The sequence below is a fragment of the Gossypium arboreum genome, chromosome 6, assembly GCF_025698485.1.
Source record: "Gossypium arboreum isolate Shixiya-1 chromosome 6, ASM2569848v2, whole genome shotgun sequence".
Classification (NCBI taxonomy): domain Eukaryota; kingdom Viridiplantae; phylum Streptophyta; class Magnoliopsida; order Malvales; family Malvaceae; genus Gossypium; species Gossypium arboreum.
In genome coordinates, this window is record NC_069075.1 from 139,177,416 (window position 1) to 139,201,193 (window position 23,778).

At 32.4% G+C, this 23,778-nt stretch overlaps 1 protein-coding gene and 1 pseudogene across 2 annotated transcripts; one reads left to right on the forward strand and one right to left on the reverse strand.

Moving 5' to 3' along the window:
* Window positions 1–5,390: 5,390 nt before the first annotated feature.
* Window positions 5,391–7,470, forward strand: LOC108484239 (pyridoxine/pyridoxamine 5'-phosphate oxidase 1, chloroplastic-like; annotated as a pseudogene).
* An 11,210-nt stretch (window positions 7,471–18,680) lies between these two features.
* On the reverse strand, window positions 18,681–22,230 carry LOC108484014 (transport inhibitor response 1-like protein). 2 transcript variants are annotated; one of them, XR_008284280.1, is made up of 4 exons: window positions 21,141–22,220; window positions 20,329–20,830; window positions 19,211–20,247; window positions 18,681–19,109 (listed from the first exon to the last, which is right to left on the reverse strand). XR_008284280.1 is itself a non-coding variant. In XM_017787617.2 (3 exons), the coding sequence occupies exons 1-3, from the start codon at window positions 21,725–21,727 to the stop codon at window positions 19,489–19,491; spliced, it is 1,848 nt and encodes a 615-aa protein (XP_017643106.1). In that variant the 5' UTR covers window positions 21,728–22,230; the 3' UTR covers window positions 18,681–19,488. The 2 variants fall into 2 exon arrangements, 1 of the variants encoding a protein (XP_017643106.1); XM_017787617.2 differs by having other exon boundaries at window positions 18,681–20,247; window positions 21,141–22,230.
* Between the last annotated feature and the right edge of the window lie 1,548 nt (window positions 22,231–23,778).

Consider the following 23,778-nt stretch of genomic DNA (forward strand, 5'->3'; position numbering starts at 1 on the left):
CGGTTTGGTAGAAAAGGAAAGCTTAGTCCACGATTTATCGGGCCGTATGAGATCACTGAGAGGATTGGTCCAGTAGCTTATAGATTGGCCTTGCCTCTAGAACTTGAGAAAATTCATAATGTATTTCATGTATCTATATTGAGATGGTATAGATCAGACCCTTCACATGTGATTCCTCATACTGAGATAGAGCCACAATCAGATATGACTTATTCGAAGGAACCAGTGAAAATATTAGCTCGGGAAGTTAAAGAGCTACGGAATAAACGAGTACCATTAGTAAAAGTGTTATAGCATCAACATGGATTAGAGGAGGCAACTTGGGAGACGGAAGAATCTATGAGATCACAGTATCCGCATTTGTTTTCAGGTACGAAATTTCGAGGACGAAATTTCCTAAGGGGGGAGTGTTGTAACGACCCAAATTTCAGTGATATCGGAATAGTGATTTGAGATCACTAAATCCGACATGTGAGTTTAGATATTAGTAAGTAAAAGTTAAGTGTGGTTTTAGAAATAATTTCGAATTAGTGAAATTATGAATTAAAAGAAATTTGTAGATTAAATAAGATAAAAACAAGGTATTGAGACTTCGAATTCATAAAATGAGCCATAAATACTTTTATAAATATTTATGAAGTGTTAGTAAGTTAGTATTAAAGTTTTGTTAAGAAATTTTAAGGTTTCGGTAGTGAATTGGGCAAAAATGACTAAATTGAATTAAGTGCAAAATTGTGAAATATGATTAAATAGCTCTGGTAATTATTAAAGGAAGACTAAATAGGTAATTAAACACCTATGGGCTGAACGGCAGGTGTGTGCTGGAAAATAAAAATCAAGTGTGAACAAGGGGCAAAATTGGAATTGGGTAATTATTAAATTGTAAGACATGATATATTAGGTAAAAATCTAGATTTTTCTTCAATTTTCTTCATCTTCTCCAGCAAAAACACCATTTAAGGGTTATTTTAAGCTGGTCTCTCATATTTCTATTACATGTAAGCTCAATTCTTGATTATTTCTTGTGATTTTTGTGATTTTGAGACTTTTGCAACTAGGTCCTAATATCTAATTCATTAGTTTTTGCTTTTATGAATATTTTAGAAAGTTACCATGAGTAAGTGCTGAAATTTTATGATGATTTGTCATGGAATTAAGGTTTTAATTTTATTATATGATGATTTTATGAAGAGATTTGCATAGAAATTTATTTTAGGACCTAATTGTGAACGTTGTTGGAATTAGAGTTTTGTGTTGAATCTTAGAATGTCAAAGGCTGTGAAATAGTTTATATGGTTTGGATAAAATGATATTTGAAAGCAATGAGTTTAATTTATGAATGAATTGAGCAACGACTAAATTGTAAAAATTGAAAAGTTTGGGGTAATTGTGTAATTTTCAAAATTAAGGGAATAAATTGTGAAATAGAATGAAATTGAAATAGATGCTAATGAAGGAATGATTTTATAATTATAGATCAAGAAAATGAAGTGAATCGTGGAAAGGAGAAAATTCAAGAATAGTCTCTGAATTTCTACGACTTTCGCAAATTAGCCCAGGTAAGTTTATATGGCAAAGTTCAATATTTGATATGAAAATCTTATGACTGTTAAAGTATTTTATTGTAGATGAATATTATCAAATTGTATTAACTAATGAATAACGTGTAACTAAAAGAACAAATTAGTTGGAACAATGGTTTGAGTGCTTTCATTTTATAACCATAATGAGTTGACGGAAAAGATGTGATATGTGCTTCTGTATAAGACCATAGCTAGGCTATGGCATCGGTACAATGTGATTCATACTCTCGTATAAGACCATAGCTGAGTTATGACATCGGTGTGATGTGAAAATGAGATTCCGTATAAGACCATATCTAGGATATGGCTTCGGTATGATATGTGATCCGTATAAGACCATGGCAGGGCTATGGCTTCGGTATGTGATGTGTGATAATGAGAAAGTCCATAGTTTACTATGGCAATGGATAATGAAGCACTCAACTCTATTATTGTTCCCTAATTTGATAATGGAAATAAAAAGAAATGGGCCCAAAAGAATTAAGTTCGTGAAGTGCATCATGAAAATCATTCAAATGAATTTATTAATGAAGTTGTGATTTGCAGGATGAAATAGTTTAACTAATACATATATAATTGTGTACAGTGTTCGGTAAGATTTGTGTTATTATGCCTATGAGCTTGCTAAGCTTCTATAAGCTTACTTGTGTATGTGATTTGTTTTGTAGATTGACTTATATACATACAAAGGATCGGATCTACACCAAGGGTCACACTATCCAGATTTACTCCGGTAGATTTTTGTTAAACAAATTTTTAATTTATATGGCATGTAAAGGATTTGATTTAGAAATATAATTATATGAATAATTAAGTATGTAAACTATGTTGAATGTAATGTTTTGTGAATGGAAAATGAAATATACATGTTTTGGCTTGAAATAATTGATTGGTTGGATTCTATTAGTGTATAATTGTATTTAGGTACAAGAAATGGATAAAAAGAATGTTATTTGATTAAGATATATAAGTAAATGTTTTGGGCATGAATAGGATGTGTTTAATATGTGAAAATAGCTTTAAAATGGTCAAAAATTATGTTTTCACACGGCCAAATCACATGGGCGTGTGCCCAGGCCATGTGGAAAAGTCAGAATCTGCACATGGGTAGGCCACACGGGCATGTTCCAGGCCATACGGGCATGTCCCAAGCCACACGGGCATGTCCTAAGCCACACGGGCATGTGCCCCTATCTTCAAAGAAATTTTTCGAAAGTTCCCGGTTTAGTCTCAAATCACTTTTAAAACATATACAGGGCCCCGTAGGCCCATATTAAGGACTTTAAGATAAAATTTGATAAGAATTGATCTGAAGTGTAAAGTTTATGACTCGATTTGGTATAAATGTTAGTGTATAAGTCCGGTAATGCCTCGTAGGGGGTGTTACAAACTCAATCGAGCACTCACCCCTATTGAATATACAAGATAGCCAAATAGCAAATCGCGAAATTTGGGCACTTGTCCAATCAACCCGAGCAAAGTAAAAGCTTATAAATATATATGGAACTCACTTATGCTACTTTAGCAGTCCTATTCAAAAGTGTTTTTGGATCAAAAAGCACTTTTGAGTATAAGCTAAAATTTTAACCTATGAACTCTTCTATTGTGGAATTTATTTTAATCAATTATCCTAACTAAGCTCTTCCTAATTATATATCATTATGAAAGCCACTTAATAAGTGTTTGTCCAATGACATTGTCATAAACGTGTTATGTTCATAGGATATCCTTCATCTCTTTGGAATAAATTCGTTCACCTAATATGGGATTGTTTCGTATTATGATTTATTCATGAAAAGTGAATTACTATCAAATAGTAATAAAGTCATTTATCACAATGAAAAACAACACATGATTACATTTACTTTTCATTTATCATATAATGTCGATGAGAAGATATCATTTACCCTTTAGTTGAGCTATGAACTCCACTATTGTGAAATGATACTACATATTATAAAGTCGTATATCTAATGCACCAATTTTCGGTTTCTTATTTATTTGAACTCATGCTTTTAATTACACCAAAATATATAAGTTGCACATACATAATACATCATCCACTCATGATTAAAGTATGACACACTATGAACGTCACAAATAAATAGATTTATAAATGGATTTAGGATCTATTCTACTAGGGTCATGTCTGATGTACTACCAGTCTAGTTAGCCACATCTATGTATTTATCTCTTGGGAGTCATTCGCTCTGATGCTTAAGACAAAGCATCTTCCCAATTGGGTTTAATAGACGACATATTTGTCTTTCAATCAATTTTCTCATTTTAGATTAAACTAAGGGCATGATTAGGTTATCTACTAATACAAGTTGTCTTTCCATATTACAATTCGACCACATAATATCGCTCAATATTAGTTAAATATTAGATAACCAGTGAACTAATATTTGCTTACATTTTGCTTTGCGTGCCAAAACCTTTGAGGATTATGTATAAGAGATATTAATGTAATCAATAGATATTTATTGAACCAGTTTGTTTGAAAAATACAAGTGTACAAAGATAAATATGCTATACTTAAGGCATTAGATCTAACACATATATCATACGGGTTACAAAGTATTAATTCATTTATATTAAACTACATTACGACACACCCATAATGGGGATAAAAATTAAATTATGTAACAAATATATTTATAAAATTTGATATAAAAATAAACGAGGTTTTAGTTGAACTGGTAAATGTGAAGATATGAAAACAATAGTATTTTAAATTCAAATCCTATTCTATAGCAAAAAAAAAAAATCAAATTCTATTGTATGTGTGCATTTTTTAATTTCTATATTAAATATATAAAAGACAAAACATGATCTAAAAAATAAATACAATTTACTTTATAAAAAATGAAAATTTAGTCATTACCTAATTGAGTTGGTGTATGGTTGACTCTTAACACCAACTCAATTAAGAAACAATATTGAAATAAATGATTTTGACAATACTAATTTAATTTTTAAACATATTATTTTTAAACATTACAATTATTTAAGTGTATTTTAAAGAAGGGTAAACTATACCATTAGTTACTAAATTATAGGAAACTTTTGTTTTGGTCAGTTAACTAATTTTTTGGTCACTAAAACTTTTGAATAGTTTAGTGACTTAAATGAAAACTTTTGAATGGTTCAATGACCAAATTGTAACTTTTTTTAGTTAAATGACCAAAACTAAAACTTACATATAATTTAGTGACTAATGATGTAGTTTACCATTTGAAGAAATGTTTTAATATATTTTAGTTATGCAAACTAGTTTTTATAAATGGTTAATATATTATTTGATATTTGAGTTTGGCTTCAATGTTTGATTTGATATATAGTTTTTCTCTCTCTCCCAATTTGGTACTTGAATTTGGCCTCAATATTCAAATTGGCATGTGAACTTTTTCAATTGGATAGTTCAAAAATTTTGTGTCTCGATTTAGTACCTAAATTTGGTTTTAATGTTTAATTTGGTACTTACTTTTTTGTCCCAATTAGGTACCTATGTTTTTTTTATTAGAGCATGCGTGTGAAATATATTTCATTAGGCCACATGAAAACATTTGGTCTGGGTACCAAATTAAACTTTAAAGCCAAATTCAAATATCAAATTGTAAAAAAAATAAAAATCCCAAGTACCAAATTGAATATTGAAGCCAAACTAAGGTATCAAACTGAAAAAAAAAACTCAGGTACCAAATTCAACATTGAAACCAAATATAGGTACTAGATTGTATATTAACCCATATATAATCATCATTTGCAGATTTAAAACTAGTAAAACAACAATTCTCAATCCATTTATAAAAGCCAAATCATATGCCTATTTCCCTCGCTTCTTCTCAATAGAAACTTTCATATTCTTTTCCTCTGTAAATCCTTCTTACTACCACTTTAACCAAGTGAAGCAAAGATTCTTTTAATTATCTGGGTTTTTGGGGGGGTAAAATTTCGAGCCCTGCAACCCGACCGTTTTGTTTGAAATCCGGTGAAGTGAGTGGACCATCGAATGGAGTCATCGGTGCAAAATCCGGCTTCTATTTCGTACCTAACACAGCGAGAAGCTGCTGAGGTTGATGAGACTCTTATGGGGCCTCTTGGCTTTAGCGTGGATCAGTTAATGGTTCGTTAACATTTTTAAAACTCAATTCGTTTTTCCTGTTCTTTTTTGTTTTAAAGTTTGAATGGTTTCAGTTTATGTGAATTTTCAGGAATTGGCTGGTTTAAGCGTAGCTACATCGATTGCTGAGGTAATGGCTATTACCTTTCGTTTTTCATTTTGTTTGTTGAATTTTAAAATTTTTTCTATTTGCCATATACTAATGTAAACACGCAGAATTTCGATGCGTCTAAGTTTGTCTAAGATTGCATTAGAAGTTTGCAATAAAGGGTTCTGCTTCTTTTTTGTTTATATTAAGTTGGTTGCTCTACCTTGTCTTGCTATTTGCTACCGTCAGTGTCCACTTACTACTACTGTCAAGTATATATTGTTTTGTTGACAATTCTATTGGAGATCATAAAAGATGATACATAGTTTCTTGGTGTGCAAATGGAGCTTTTATTGTTCCAGGTTTATCAACCGAGTGAGTATAATTGTGTTCTTGCTATTTGTGGTCCGGGAAACAATGGAGGTGACGGGCTGGTTGCTGCTCATCATTTGTATCACTTTGGGTATAAGCCCTTTGCGTGTTATACTAAGCGAACTCCCAAACCCCTTTATTCTGGCCTTGTTACTCAGGTATGGCACAAGGGATGTTGTAATAATATAAACTGTATGGTTTGAGTTGTTACGTAAATCTGCTTGTTTTGCAGCTGGAATCTCTGTCAGTCTCTTTTCTCTGCCTGCGGACCTGTCAGAGGACTTTGACATTCTAGTAGATGCTATATTTGGCTTTTCATTTCATGGTAAATACTTAATACTCCTTTTTTTTCTCAATTCTTTCAACTTCTAGTTTATGTTTTTACTCATGTTGCTGCAATAATATTGTGATTACCATCTCTTTATAAGCAAATAAAATGATGCTGCTATGATTCTCTAATTCTTCATCAGTATTGTCTTCTTATAGTTCAAAATTTATATTTTTTTTTATCACTGCTACAAGAACTCTTTTCTTTTTCTTTTTCTTTATGCTAAAGTGTTTTGTACATATTTCAAAATTTTTAATAAGCAAACTTATGCAATAGTCCATACCTATGTGCGCTCTGGAATTATTGCTTATTTTCACTGGTCTGATTAGATCACTTCATTAAATCACTTATTGCTCGGTTGGGTTTAGCGACCCATTTTCATACATTGGAATATAAGCTTAACCAATATGAACCTGCTTTATATTTGACTCGTTTAAGTGCTTGAAGTTTGAAAATGTATTCCTCTGGATAAAGGAGTTCAGTTAATGCAACATTATGGGTGCTAATCCTTTTCATCAACCTCTGCCATTTTTCTTTTGGTTTAAACCCGTAACAACGTTATGGGGCTTGGGATGGTAGCTGTTAGCTGCTTTTTTTGGAGTTTATTTGCTTATTTTAGTACTTATTTATGCTTTGGATGTTTATTGGTTGATCTTTTGTCGTTTTGTTTTACCATCTTCCTGTCTGCTGCAGCTCATCAGCAATGGTATTGCTAAAAGAGGTGGATAAAGATGGTTTTGTCTGGTTAGTGTTCCTTTACTATCATGGAACTGTGTGCTTTTAACAGCAGTTTTCTGTAGTTTTTATTTACATATATGTTTTTTGGTGATATTTTTATGTTTTTACTTTAAGCAGGTATACCAATTATGAAAGTCGAAAGGCACGTGAGTTATCTGAAAACCCTCATGCATCACTTCTTTTTCTACTGGGATGGGCTTCACCAGCAGGTAGGACATTGGATTCTGGCTTGTGATTATTCATTTTGAACATTGAATGACTTTTGTTGATGTGAAAATTATCTTTTGAAGAAAGTAAAGATTATTCTTCTAAAAAACATGGTTCATATTTGAATATGAGTAACTTCTGCATGCTAGGATTGAAATTATTGAAGTTTACCTATTTCAGATACCGATTATCTATCATTTCCTTTTCTTCACTTGATTTTTTTGTGGGAAACATGTCATGGTGGACTTTAGGATTTAGTGCGGTTCATGCCAACTGTTGAAATCCTTTATGTATGTTTGTACTTTATTTTTAATATGAAACTTCTTTTTTGTAAATATATGTTGTGGACACTGCAGCATTTTAGTAGAAGTTGATTTTGGTATGTCTTAGGACTCTTTAGAAAAAAAGGAATTGTTTTTTGTAGCACTTAATTTAGTTTGATATGACATTACTTAATTACTGTAATAAGTAATCTCTATTTGAAGAGACGATGAACAGAACAAAGGCAAACAAAACTTTACCAAACCCCTAAAAGAGATCTAGGTTTCTCTAATGAGTCCTAGGTTTCTCTAATGAGTCCTAAGGTTTCAGACTACGCTTGACAAGTGTGAATTGTTAATCAAAATAGATCATTCCAGAAATCAGAATAAATGAAAGGCGATTGATCTCAACTTCCCTACCAATCACCCTATGGCTTGATCTTTTCTTAACAATTTAGTATAAGAGCCTAGACTGCGCACCTCTCCCACCAGCTGCTGGAGGAGGCACGGTGCTACTGCTGTCGGGTGGGTGGTTTTGCCATTCAAAGGAGCTGCTCCCAGGTCATGAAATTAGACTTCCCTATTTTTGATGGGTCAGAAGACCGCTTGTGGACAATGTGAGTTTGGCAGCCTTCAATGTGCTGGGTGAAGTGTAACTTTGGTATTTTCAACTTAATCTAATTGGTTAGAATTCCAAGATTATTGCTCACTTTGTTTTGATCCTTTGGTAAGCAGCAACCCCTTAGGAGATTTGGTCAACCTGAAAAAAATGAGTTCAGTGCTAAGGCAAGCATGTCAGACTGAAACAAATGGGTTCAATCGAAAATACCAATGGTAGTTCCAGGAATGATTGGCAAGGGCAAGAATGTCAGAGCAGATCTGCACATTAGTTTGTTCACTGCTGGGTTAACCGATTGTGTTTGACTTGATGTTGAGCTCCACAGCACTCCTGATTTGGTTCATTCTAATTGTCTAAATTCATCTGCCTTTTTTGTAAAAAATTCATCAAGGGCAGAAATGGCTGAGAGAAGGGCAAAGGGTGAAGGGCTTCGGTTATAGTTGTGATGAATCAATATTGTTAGGCATCAATGTGAGAAGCTCTTTTGGCTGGAATTAGCGCATTAAAATACTTCAAAACCAGAAACTGAAGTGAGACTAACTGGGCTTGATTTATATCATCAAGTCTATCCTGACTTTGAGCTTGAGAAGCTTTTTCTCCAGAAGCTGAGTGTTGTTGTGGACGCAGCAGCATATCGAGTAGTAGTTTTTGGTATGTGGTAGGACTCTTAGAATTATAGTTGTTTTTTAGGACTTCATTTAGTTTGATACAACTTTCCTTAACCATTGTAATAAGCTATCTCTATTTAAAGAGACAATGAATAAAACAAAGGCAAGCAGAATTTTTACTGCTAAAAGAGATTTAGGCCTCTCTAATGACTCCTAAGGTTTCAAGCTCCCTTTGATGCGTCTGAAGTCTTAATCAAAATAGGTCATTCTGGAAATCGAAATAAAGGGAAGGAAATTGATTTCTACTTTCCTGTCAATTGTTTTGGGACACAATCCTATTCACATATTCTTAACACTATGGATGTATTATCCACATTTGCAACCAGCTGCCTTTTGCTATTGACCATTTTTGGTTCTAAAGTAGGAGTATAAACAAATGTAAAGTGGGACTAAAACAAGGGAGTAAGCTTTTCTTGCTGAGTTGTCTTAGTCTATTACTAACATTGAATTCTGGCTACTGTTTTGGGTTGTCATAGTTGACATGGAGAGGATGCTGATTTTAGATAAAATGTTTCTGTACTTGTGCACGGAGACCTTCCTATTTCTGCCAATATGTGTATGTGTCAATGTGTGTCCGTAAGAGAAAGAGTCCGAATGATGGATTGCGAGATAGATGATAGCAGCTTCGTACTTATGCATAGGTGCCTTCCTGAGGGAGTAAATTTAATGAGCAATCTGAAATCCTGCTGGTACTCAGGTGCGTCTTGTAATTTTGTATGTTATCCATAAGCTTACTAATAACTGCTTTAATGAATAAAGAAATGTTGCAGATGTATGTTGAAATTTGTGTTGGACCATTAGGCATATATCTTGAATTATTCAATACAAAATTGAAGTTTGCTGTAATGTGGAACAGAATCGGACTAAATAGTGCAAACTTATAATTTGTTCATTGGTTTCCATTATGAATATCTAAGGGCTATAATGAACTGTGATTTCCAGGTAAGAGTGGAAGGATTGGTGCAGAACGTTCCTGATGAGGAATCAAAGCCATACTTCCACAGTCGTCCTCGAGGAAGTCAAACTGGAGCTATACTTAGCTAGCAGGTCTGTGACTTTATATTCTGTTAATATGTTCTGGAAACATGAATAATAGGTCTAAATCTTTTCTTCCCTTGTTAATGTCCATTAGAAGTAAAAATGATAGGTTTGAGAAAAGTAAAGATCAATTTCTTGCTTCAGAGTACTGTAGTTCATGGACGGCTTGTACTGCACCAACAATACAAAGATCTAGAAGAAAAATAGTCTGATGGGTAAGTTGACTCGTGTTCAGTGTTTGACCCAGATAATTTTGTTTGTATCAACATTTTCTATACTCTGTGTTGCATTTAGCTGTTTTTTGTTGGCTTAATATCCATTTATCTATTTTCTTCAATCAGGTTCTAGAACCTGCATCTAATGTGGTCATCAGGGTCATCGTCATAAATGACTAGCTATATCAAAAGCTTGAGACTCAAATGCAACGGTAATCAGAACAAAAAAATCCTCATGTTTTTCCTTGTTGCAGGAGTTTGATTCCAAAGCCTAAACACTGGAGAGGATACAGACTTCGACCTGAGCGTTTTGAGTTTTGGCAAGGATAGCCGTCCCGTTTGCACAACAGGTTGCTTACTATAATAACTAGGCTGTAAAATATGAATGAAAGAGGATTTTGTCCAAAATCTATCCCAAGTTCAAACCCACATATATAAAGGTTTGAGCTTGGATAATATGGACCCTTTTTAAGGATCTATATTTGGATAAATGCTATTTCCATGTGGGCTGATAATTGAGTCAACTCCATGTTAGCTTAAGCTGACAATGCTTTAAATATTTTTCAAGAAGTTAAATCGCCTTGAGCAGTACTTCATGCAAGACCAAGCCACCCAAAGCTCTTCCCTACCCAATTTGTTTTATTTATAAAAAAAAAAAGAAAAAAGGAAACCATCCCGCTTCTCAGAAAATGCAGATTTTGTACATTAAAAAGTGGATTTTCACTAGAGTTACATCTCACTTCAAAATTTCTTCCTTCCTGATAGATGCCTGGTTTACCTTGGAGATAGAGGACATGATTCCTCGACCAGGAGCAGAATTTAAAATTGTGGTTAAAGTTCAAATGAAGGCTAGTCCAATTGGTAATGTGTGTAATATTTGGTAGGTTGGAATATTCCCCAGAAAAAATCAATGGAAAACAAGTTTGGAGATTCGTTTGGCCCTGAGTAGTACATTCTGCTTCTTCATTGTGAAGTCCACCACTGCGGTATTGTTCTATCAATTTCTGCACAAACCATGTAAGGATGTACTTCATTGGTGGCATTCGCAGGGACTAGATTTTAAACCATAAAAATTTAACAGCATCAAGTTATAAATACAGAAATGTTAATCTGGAGTTCGGTCGGGGGTTAAAAAGACGCAAGTGCATGGCATGAACAAGATTTCTTACATGTAATCTTGACTGAGACACATACATATTTCAGAAGATGTGAAAAGAAAAAAGAAGAAAAAGATGGCAAATTTCCCTTACGTTTACTACTGTTCTTACCTATATTGTTTTACTCATTGTATGAAAGCTTAATTTGCTTGCGAATAAATGTGTGACACTGTTATTTTAGCCCCTATTAGTGCCATTCATTTCATTGCCCTTGCTAAATTGCATTTTTTGTAAAAAAACTTGCCCTTTTGCTCATAATTTGTTTAGCATATTTACAAGTAGGCCATCAATATCATTCTATGAACATATCATCTCACAGTTTATCGGTACAAGTACCGTGAAAGCTCTTGTATTAGGAGTTAAATTGTATTTTGTTTCTATTTAAAAATGGACAAATTAGTTTTTATACATTTGATTAAAGAGCAAATTGATTCTTTTGTTAAAAATTTTATTTATTTCTACTGTTAAAAATTAGTCGTTGTACGTTAGAATAAGTTACATGTGGCATGCCACATGTAATTATATGAGTATTCTATCACCTATGCCAGTTTTTAATAGTAGAAATAGATGAAATTTTTTAGCAGAAAATACTAGTTTGCTCTTTTATTTATTGTATAAAGATTAATTTACTATTTTTTGAGTAAATAGAGTAAAATTCAGTCTCACTCCTAATATAGAGACTTCTATAATACTTTTACCAAAATTTATCATATCTATATGTCTTAAGCAATAAAATCATGTTGGGGAGCACTATATAATAAATATTTTTTGCTTTACCTCTCTTAACCATTGCATTGGACAACAGATTCTCTTAATTTTCATGTGCATGACATCATATATTTTCTAGATGCTTATTTGTAAAAAATTTGGCCAGGAACCATGTTCACTGGCTATGGGGGTTCAACACAACCACTCTTTTACTGGCTTTTTGGAGCAGGTTGCGTGCAACGGACAACAAGGACTCGAAATGGCTCAATGCTCTAAACACCACGATAAGTTTTTGGCGACGGTTATGATGGTAAGTCACTTTATTAGTGGATATTTCCTTTCTTATATTCCAATTTTCATGATTAGGACTTCAAAGTGTTTACCGTTGATAACCATCAAAAGAAATACCCTTTGTTTTGTAATCATGGTGGTTTGACACTGCCCCTGAATTGGAGCGTCTTGGTTTTCATTTTTCTTATTTGTCCATAACAAAGTCTGCATCATTGGATTTTGGTCAATTTCTATAGAAGGTTCTTATACTATGCATTTTTTTGTAGATTTAGCCCTTCTAATGTAATCGGATTATTTTTAGTCTTTACTTTTAGGAACAAGTATTTTCAGTCTGGAGACCAGCCTTTTCATTTAACGAGGGTTATTCTCTTTTAAACATGTGATGAGTACATACCTTGGCATTTTTTAATACAGTTGGATAACTTTTTTTTTTCACATTTAAAAATGAAAAGACAAGAAGTAGGAAAAATATTTATAGATATATTAAAACTTCTCATTACATTGGTATTACGAGTCAATTAAATAACAATTTATCTTTTATATATAAAGTAAATATGTTAATATGTTATTTTATCTTTTATATTTTCATTTAAGGTTTAAAAAACTCAATCATAATGAGATTTAAATCTAAATTTTAAATATTTAATTTTATCATTTCAACTAAAAATTATTTATTTTTCTATATAAAATATGTTTATTATTAATTTATTTTACGTTGTGTGTCATAATCTAGTAATATTTATTAAATTGTATAAAATATCTCTCATATATCACCATATTTAAAAAAAATCATGTTAAATTATTTCATGGCTTAACAAAAGAAGTTGTCTCAAGACTGACAATACATATTTTAATAAATTATAATATAGGGATCAAATCCATAAAAAACTCATAGTATAGTTACTTTCTACACAATTTGACCTGAGTTTTCTTTTATATTATATTTTGGTATCCTTAGGGGGGGGGGGAGGAAAAAAGAATAGAAAAGAAAAAGAGTTAGGCAGACTTTACAGGGACTAAACCCCATCTTTACTTTATTTCATTCAAATTTGATCTGATGTGTAAGCTTTGTCCAAAAGCTTGGAGATTTCTTTCATGGATGGTTCTTGATTTATTAAATTCTTTGTTGTTAAGTTGAAGGAGGGCAATGCCAATTCTGACCAAATGGGGCTCCACCATGAAAAAACTTAAAATAAGTGTCTTAGATTCCTTTTTCAAGGTTCTTTTGACCAGCTTCAGATGATATCTGACACTACTTTTTTTGAAAGGCCAATTTGATGGTAAGGGGTGAGAGACTACCCCACTTTCTTTTTTATTTCTTTTCTCAGATTAGTGACATGTTTCAAGTCTCTCTCAGCTTTTAGTGAAATTAAAAAGAAAAAGGAGCCCCTTGTTCTATTTCTCACACACATTAGCCATAGACCCTATTTACCCTATTTTGGAGGTGAGAATTGAAGTAGGTGAGTTCATGAATTTGCGTTTGAATTTCATAGATTTTGGTGGGTAAAAAGTAATAATGAGTTTATTATATTAGAAGGTAGGTTATATCATATTATATTATATTTAAAAATAGATAAATTAGTTATTATATATTAAATTAAAAAGTAAATTAATTTTTTGTTAAAATTTTTAATTATTTTACTGTTAAAAATTAGTTATTATAAATTGGCATAAGGTATATGTAGCATGTCACATGTTATTGTTTGGTGTCAACATACGCCGTTTTTAATAATACAAAAATAGATGAAATTTTAACTGAAAAACTAATTTACTTTTGAATTTAATGTATAATGATTAGTTTGTCATTTTAGTAGAGAGAATAAAATGTTATCCAACTCCTAATAAAGAAGTCTCCATGTTATTTTTATCTATTTTGATGCTTTAAGAAAATCTTTAGAAAATTTCTTTGAGAGTTGGAGATTAAATTTAGGGTGAAAAGTAAATTAATCATTTTATTATAAATTGAGTAATTTCATCCTTGTATTTAAGTAAAATCAACACGATAACTAAATTGTTGATTTTTATGAGTTTTTAATAGTTTATAGACCATTTTTTGAAAAAAAAAAAACTTTAAGGTCCAATATGAGAATTAAGGTATAATTTAAGGTCAATTTCCCAATAAAGCCAATAAATAGTAATAAAGATTGCCTCAACTATCCCAATTTGCTCCAACTAAATTAGTAGTCACGTTACGCTCCAACTAAATTAGTAGTCAAGTCAAGTTAGACTTCTAAAGGAGAGACAAAGCTTACCTAATATTGTTATCTCTATTTACAGAATTTGAACTTAAGATCTTACTTAAATGGTATCGAACACTTTCTCAATCAATTTAAGAGTCGTTAGTTGATGTAAAGTAATTTGTTCGTAAAAAATTAATGCGTTTTATTCTTTTATCATTTATTCACACATTTATATGCATATGTAGAGAATTAAATCTATGTTTGTGAAATGTATTTGTGAGATAAAATTGTGGAACTTTTGAATGGAAGAGGAAAAAATTTTACAAAATAGGTGTAGATGTTCATAAATGATATTATAGCAATCCTCAATCAAACATAATGAAAGAATTACCTCTAAAGCTAGTGATAAATATAATTGCTATCTATTTCTTTTCTTTACTTAGTGTGAATATTCTCTTGGTATCATTAACGAATGATATATTTTTTTCAAACTAAATAAGTAATCTAATAATGAAATTTAAAGTAAAAGGAAAATAATATAAAATTAATGCTTTTAAAATTTTGCTGATTGGGTCTTAGTTCGATTGATATGGATATTATTGTCAATACAGGAGGACGTGAGTTCAAGTGCGTTGAGTGTATTATCCTCCAATTTATGGGTTGGAGAGGAGTTATAGATAATTCTAGGCATTATGTTAAAAAGAGAAAATATGACCAAAACTTATAATAAGATTATTTAAAATTTAATTTAAATATAAAATAGAATAAGATCATTTAGAAAAATTAGATTTAAAATTTTATCAAAACGTGAGAGTATTTCAAAATAAAATTTCATATGCATATTATTGAGAGAATGTATTATCATTAATGAAGATAATTTAAAATATAAATAAATTTAAATTAAACTTGAAATAACCTTAAAAATCTCAAATTATCTAGATTTCAACGAATAAAAATAAGGTTACTTGGCGAAGATGGCTATTGAAGATTTAAACATGATTTGCACTTTTACATAGCCTTCAACGAGTGTTCGAGCATTATTATTAGATGATCATCAACTAAGATGAACTCCCATATGAATTATGTTGATGTAATTAATTTCTGTCACTTTTATTTCTAAAAAACACCTTAAATTATCTTAAAACAAGAAAGCGATATCATAAATTATTTTAATGTTATAATCTTTATTAAAAATATTATCTCACTTGTCATTCATGCATTTGCTATTATTGTGAAATTTCTTAATTATTTAATAATATTTTTATATAAATTTTCATTAACATAACACATGGTTAAAAGCTACTTATGTAAAGTATTGTAAAGACAGAGAGTCTATGCTCATAGCCATAGGCTGCTAGCTTTTCTGGGAGGATATGTTATATGGCAAATAATTTTTTTTAAAAGAGAAAAATCTTTTGTGTACAAATTTTTAATCATCAAAACTGAAGATATTTAAATGGAATTTAAAATTGGTAAAATTGTATCTCTTTGTCCTTTTAATTTCGATATTGAATAAATTAATTTTTTTAAAAATAATGTAATCTCTTTTAAAATAAGTAATTAAGAATAATTAATCAGAACGTTAATGTTTTCACTAATCGTACATAATTTGTATTAATTTAATGATAAATTTAGCCCTTAAAGTTTACACATTCTTTCAAGTTGGTCATAATTTAACAAATTTAGCATATAATATTTACACATTCTGTCAATTTAGTTTTAATTCAACAAATTTGTCTATAACATTTACACATAAAGGGCTAAATTTATCGACATACCAATCAAAATTATATATAATTGATAAAAATATTAACGATATAATTAATTCTCTTTAATTATTTAATTTTAAAATTAATAGAGATTAAATTATTTTAATTTTTAAAGAAACCAATTTCCTCAATATTAAAATTGGAAGGTGTTTAATATTTTACTTCATTGTTAGTGCAATATATTTTATATAAAATTGAAGAAAGACCAAGCATTGTTATTTGTAGTTGTAATAGTGAAAATGTAAGATAGCATGTGGCAGGCAAGGCAGCCATAGCCAAAAGTGGGAGGGTAATGTACTTTTTTGAAAATAAATAATAAAATCAAAGGCCATCCAATTAAAATTAAGTCTCTTTTTCAAATGATAAGATATGTTTGAGTAGGAGAAATAGGTCCATCAAAAGGGGCAGTTCCGAAGTGAATCCAATGGCATAATCCTCACCTAATGTATGGTCCTTTTCACTGTTTTTTTCTTTTTCTTTTAATTTTTATTTTCCTTGGAGATTGACAAGGATGGTTTGCTGAAATAAGCAAAGATTTAAAAATAAAAATCAAAGGGCATAAACTGTAAAGAGATGATGACAAGAGGAAAATAAAAGCAGGGGCTACCATGCAGTTTACATCAATGGCATCCCCCTTCAATCCAGGAGAGTATGGATAATAAGCTGACCCAATTTCACATGACTTGCATTTCTTATCTTTATGTAGTATCATGAAGATTTTTATACTAGAATTTCGATTATATTTTACATTTAATAAAAAAATGAATAAGTCATCTTTATACATTAGATTAAAAAAAATTGATTATTTCATCACACTCTAAATTTTAACAGTAAAAATAGATAAAATTTTAACAGAAATGAATTGTTTGTTTTTTTATCTAACGTATAGAGTTTAATTTTTGTGAGAAATATCTATTGCCTCCTTGTATAGTGAGCCTCCACAGTACTTTTACCGTGCTCAAAACTATTAAAATCTAATTTAATATTCTAAACATGATTATAATAGGTAAAAGTACCATAAAGCCCCTACACTAGAAATTAGATTGCATTTTACACCTCTACTAAAAAATTAAACAAATTAATCATTATACGTTAGATCAAAAAGTAAACAAATTCCATTAAAAGTTTCATCCATTTCTACCGTTAAAAGCTTGTCCTTACACATTAACATGAGATATATATGACACATCACATGTCACTATCAGATTGTTTCATCAGCCAAGCTAGTTTTAGCAATATAAATGAATAAAGTTTTAAACATAAAAGACTGGTTCGTTCTTTGATTTAACGTACTATAATTAATTTATCTATTTTTTTAATAAAAAAAGTAAAATATAATCTAACTTCTAGTATAATGACAATAAAATTTTACTAATTATAATATAATATGAATATACTAATTTTATAATACCTAGTAAAAAGAAACCTTAGCCATGTATGGAAGAGCTTGGAAGAAAAATAATGGGGGTTTTGGTCCACAAGTCTAGTCCTACAAATGGATAGAAAGAAAGAAGGGCCAAGCCTTTGCTTCCCATCACTTACTCAATTACACAGTGAGATGAGTCAGATCCCACTTTGATGATAAACTTAGCTTTTACCATCCTGCCAAACACAACAACAAACAAAGGCCTGATAGATTTTCCATCCTAATTATGAGAGAGAGTCACCATTTTCTTGTGGACTTGGCTTTACTTTATAACACACACAGGGGGTGTGACAAATCATCAAATCATTGGTCCCACCTTCCATATAAGAGATTAATATATATATCTGCATTGCGAAGTCAGAGCACATAACAAGAGTCTAATTCAACCACTGCCTAAAGCTCCAACATCAAATTATATATATATATATATATATATATATATATATATATTCAAAAATAAATAAATTAATCTATATAATTTATCAAAAAACAAATTAATGTTTTTATCAAAATTAATATCTATTTTTGTTGTTAAAACTTATCCAAATACATATAATAAATCACGTGTCATAATTTAGTTATTCCCAACCTCGCCAAATTTTAACAAATTTACCCATTTTTTTAATAGGAGTAATATATAATCTGGCTCTTAATATGAATACTCTACTTTTACCAACCTCGAAACAGCTGAAAACTCCATTAAAATTTCATCAACTCAAAGCTACTAAGGACATGAGAAAATTTGTAAGGCAGGACCATCCAACATCCAACATGCACCATCCAACACCCCCACCCTTTTTTAAGATTTGGGGTTGTAGTGGATACAGATGGGAATCTCACATGGTGGAGATGCCCTGCAATGTGTACTTGATATATACTACACTTTCCATACATCACTAAATGGAACTTCCTGTCAATTTGATCATTTCCACATTGAATATTAAACGGAAAAAAGAACAGTGTCTTGGTGAAGTTTTTATGGTCCATGCATATTTGGCTTTATTACCCCTTTCTCTCACATTTTGGCTAACAAGAACAATAATAAGATTCAACAGTCAGGCGCTAACCACAACACATTTGAAAATAACAAACATGGAGGCATTAGAAAAATGTGAAAGAGAGTAAGAGATGTCCAAGTATGGGGCTCTCCCATAAAACTACTACATCTTAAAACTACAAATGAGAGCGGATAAATGCCTCTACAGCCTATCGATGCTTTGCTGAAAGCACAGAAAAATAGATCCACCCACATCCTCAGATTCTTGAACCTTCAAAGGACAAGGCAACACATGTTTGCCCCTCCATTCAAAAACCTCCGTTCCCTGGCTAACTTAGACTAATGACAAAATGAATATGAAATAAGAAAAAAAAAAAAAAAAGATAAGTAAAAATTTAAATGCGTACCGCTGGAACAACATCCATGGTTCAATAACTTACAAAGAGATCCCTTTTCTGCACTTGTCCCCCTTTATCAAAGGTAAGCTCTCGTCTCTCACAGGGACTAGCTTTGAATTCCAATGTATCAGCCCAAGCTTGAAGCAGATGTTATTTACTCAACTTTGCTTGGCTGCAAATGTTGGGATCTTCACATGGGTTATACTTAAAAGATGCACACCATGACTGTATCAAAATTCCCAAGGGGATAGTTTTAACTTGCATGGTATTCGGTTCCACTATGAGAATAAATGAAATAGCTTTCTGCACCACATTTTTGCCTACAAGATGGTAACGAATTTTGGAGCATCATTTCTTGGCCCTTCAAGAGATCTATACATGTATAATGTTTGAACACAGTCATCCACCTCTTCTTCATCAGCAGATCTAATCACTTCAACCACTAGGCGAGGCATAGCACGAGCAATCTGTTGGCAACCTTGGTGAGTTAGTCTACATGAAGACATCCAAAGAAACCTCATGTTGTAGTAGTGATGCAAACCAGAACAAAGAGCAGCATCTCCAAATGGACTATCTCTAATTTCGAGCTTTTGCAATTGTGGACAGCCCTCGAGTACATATTTAAGCGCCATGTCACTATCTCCAGCAAAAGCCACTGATAATGTGCGTACCAGTTTCCCATATCGTCCAATATAGTCAAAAGCTTTATCTGTCAGTAAACCAGAAACAGCAAGACGAGTGAGCTTCTTACAGTTCATAACAATGGCTCCAAAACCATCATCCATAGGTTCCCCCGTCACATGATCAGGCCTGTGGCGACCCATTATGCATAGCCGGAAAACAACTAAATCTGGACAGTTTCTGGACATTGCTATTACAGCTGCATTAGTCATCCTCTGGCAGAAATAAAGAATAGATTGCAATTTCCGACAACCCTCAGAAATAGCTTGGAAGCCTACTTCAGAAACAGGACCATCACTATCCTCACGAGCATCAACAGGGAAAACCCGAAGCTCACGCAATTCCTTACATGTTGCAGCCACTGCTTGAAGTCCTTCATCGCATATTGAATCAAGGACCTGCATATCAAAAGCAAGGTAAGCTTTAAAGAACTAATTTCTTCACAAAGCCTTGTACAGAACAAAATATGAAACACATACCCAGAAAACCTGAAGCTTGTGGCAGTTGCTTATAATTGGCTTAAGCTGTTCGGCAGTAATGTTGGCGTAGCTGAAATTCAAAGATGTTAGATTCGCACAAATAGGGTAAATTGCAGGCAGATAATCCGGAATTATTTCCCTGAACCCAGAGAGACAAACTAAGGATTTGCAGGCAGCAAATGCGGTTACATAATCTGGTTCTTGATCACCTTGCCCTGCAACCTCTGATGGGCTAAAGGACCCTGTCCCAAGATGCGTGAGCTGCGGAGCTTGAACCAAAAGACGGTATAACTGCCCAATTGAAACATATCGATTTAGCCTAAGCTTCTTAAGTGAAGGAGACCTTGCCACCAACCTTTCTAATGCCTCAAAATTTATAGGGCATTCTACACAATCAAATATCAATGACTCGAGATGTGATTCACCCTCAGGAAAACACGATATCCAATCCGTCTCATCATCAGAAACCTCGGATTCAATCAGATCAAGCACCTTAAGCTGTCTGCAATTATAGAAATACATCAATCAAGTATCCATACAATTTTAACCTCAAAAAAAAAATTCATTGTTGCTTACAACATTTTTTCCCATCATCCAAACAATACCAGATCAAGATATAAACATAACAGATCTACAAACCCAAAGCATTAGATCAAACAAAATTTTCAGTAGAAATGCATAACATCTCTTTGCCTAATAGCCAATAAACCATAGATTAGTACTCTAAACATCTTAAACAGATCCAATCAACTCATTAATTATATACGCATAGCATTATAATCATCAAAAAGGAAGAAAAACAAGAACAATACCTGCACTTGCTAACAAAAATGGCGAGGCCACTAGTTCCAAACCCATCACAGCAAACAAGAACAAGCTCCTTAAACCCTAAAAACGATTCAGCCAAAGTTGCTAGATCATCATCCGTCACGGACATACGCTTTAGATAAACTTTCTCCAACCAAGGGCAAGCCTTAGCAAAAGCCAGGACCCAAGGATTGAAATGGGCACCCCAATCGGGTGGCATAAGGTTAAAATCCGCGAACCTGGGCCTTCCTTTCAGATGAAGAGCTCTCACTCTAGTGAACCGAGCGGTAGCCCTAGCCGGCGAAACCGCATAGCAGTTCCCAATGAACAGCTCGGATCGGGTAAGCGCCTCAACCCGATACCACGACTTACACACCAATGAGGCAGAGTTCCGGTCCCGCCTCGACGTAAGGAAGTGAAGCACGTTTTCCAACACGTTCTCCAGAACCTGATCCGGGTACAGTGACTGAAACTCGGTATGACCCGAAACCGACCCGGTGACGATACAAGTCCGTGCCTTGTTGGAAGTGAAATCAAGATCTGACGGCGGAGATTGCTGCCTTTCGTCATCATCAGACATTTGCTCCGCCATCTAAAAAAAACCCAAAGTGGAATAATACAAAAAAAAAAAGTGATCTTCTTCCCCTATAGAATGGATTGTTGGTTTCAATCGAATTAGCAACAGAGCATTGAAAAATAAATAAAAAGTTCAATCTTTTAAAGCAAGAGAGAGAGGAAAAAGGAAGGAAAGGAGAGTAAACATAAAATAAAGGGAGTGGAGAGTGAGAGTGGGGTTTGTTTCTCTTCTTAAATCTTAATATGACTGTGAGAGAGCATTGGGATTCTCCATGTTTTTAGCCTTTGCCTCTTCAACTCTTCTCTTTCATCTGTAAATATCCTATCCCTCCACACTTCTCCTCCATTATTTGGGGTGTGTTTTTTTCCCTTTTCTTTTTTACAAGCTTTTGTCTTTTTATTCTTTATTTTTCTTCAAAAAGAAAATGTAAATAAAATAGCTACTACTATGTTGTCTATGTATGTATATAGTATATACTGTTTTCTACTTTCTTCTTCCCTTTGTTGACTGGTTTTGACATTTATTTGGGTTTTCCTAGTTGAGTTTTACTATTAGTTTTTTTGAGTAAGTTGTACCTAAGGTCACTAAACTATTAATAAATTTATAGTTTAGTCACTTAACTTCTAAAAGTTACAAAATAGTCACTGAACTATTCAAAAAAATTTATTTAAGTCACTGGGTTATTAATTTTTTTTTAAGCCCAGGTTAGCAAGCTCCAAACAATGATTCGATGATTAGAATAATGGATCAATTGCCATTGATGAGTAAAGGAACATACATTATATTCAAGTTGATCTAACAAACAGTGTCTAAAATTGAATAAAAAAGTTGTTTAAATTTGGATTTGCAAATTCATTACATTAAAAGTTTGGTTCATAAAAAAAAAAACTGAACTGTAGAAGAGAAGGGAAATGAGAACTTGGTACAGGTGGTGCAAACAAAGAAACCCATACAATAATAATTTTAACAACCCAGAGGCTTAAATGAAGACTTTGGAATAATTCAATGACTATTTTGTAACTTTTTGAAGTTGAGTGACTAAAACGTAAATTTACTAAAAATTTAGTGACTTTGGATATAGTTTATTTCTTTTTTTGTGTTATATGAAAATAGTGGCTTTAATTTCAGTCCTTTAATTTTTGAATTAATCAATTATAGTTTTTTTTAATTTTGAAATTTCAAAGATCGACTCAAATAATATCAATTAAATTCATTAGGTTAAATTTTACTTTTAGTTGTGTATTTTTTATATCATTCATGTCCCTTTTACGGTTCATATTTGTTATTTTTAAAGTTGAACATACATTATCTGCTTTAAAATGTATTGTGTTTTATCATTACACCCAACACTTGTTGGTATTAGTAACATATTATGATAAGTAATGTATTTGTCGTATATTCTCCAATTTAATCATTTTTAGTTTTTCTATTTTCTATTTTTAAAATTTTAATCCTAACTCAAGTATTAATTGTTAATTTTATTAATTAAAATAATATAAATTTTTTATTTAGTATTACATTAAAATAGTTAACTAGCATTACGCTTGTGTTTTACAAAATCTAGCTATGCTGTTGCGCTGAATGCTTGTGTGAATCAGGAGTCTTACATAGTACAGGGACCTTGGCAGAGGCTTTGGAACTTGCCTCTTCTGCCCAAAGTAAAGGACTTTGCTTGGAGGTGTGGGCGCGGTATCGTTCCATGTAAGGCAGCTTTGGTGGCGAAAGGGTGTGACCTTGATCCTCAGTGCAATCGGTGTGGGTCGACTGAGACAATGGATCATGTTCTACTTTGTCCGAAGGCGGCTGAGGTATGGACTGTAGCGGGGTACGCCTTTAATTTTTCAACCTGTTATGATATGTTCCTGTTTGCACTTTCGCAATTAGCCAGCCTGAAACAGTAATGACATATCAGCGGCGGCCATTGTCCATTTTTCTGAAGCGTACTTGTATGATTGGGAGGAGGAACAATCTTTGTTTGGACGAAATGTCGATGGTTCCATGAGATGCAACTAGCTCCTTTTTGCGTGGCTTCTCGAGGTCGTTTGCCACGTGATTGGACCCGCAAG

Excerpts from the sequence above, each read along its gene's own strand:
- LOC108484014 (XM_017787617.2), bottom strand. The coding sequence starts at position 21,727 with ATGGCGGAGCAAATGTCTGATGATGACGAAAGGCAGCAATCTCCGCCG. Across the intron at positions 20,831-21,140 it reads ATTTTTGTTAGCAAGTGCAG|ACAGCTTAAGGTGCTTGATC; the intron begins GTATTGTTCTTG and ends CTATAATTGCAG. Across the intron at positions 20,248-20,328 it reads ACAAGCTTCAGGTTTTCTGG|GTCCTTGATTCAATATGCGA; the intron begins GTATGTGTTTCA and ends TTTGATATGCAG.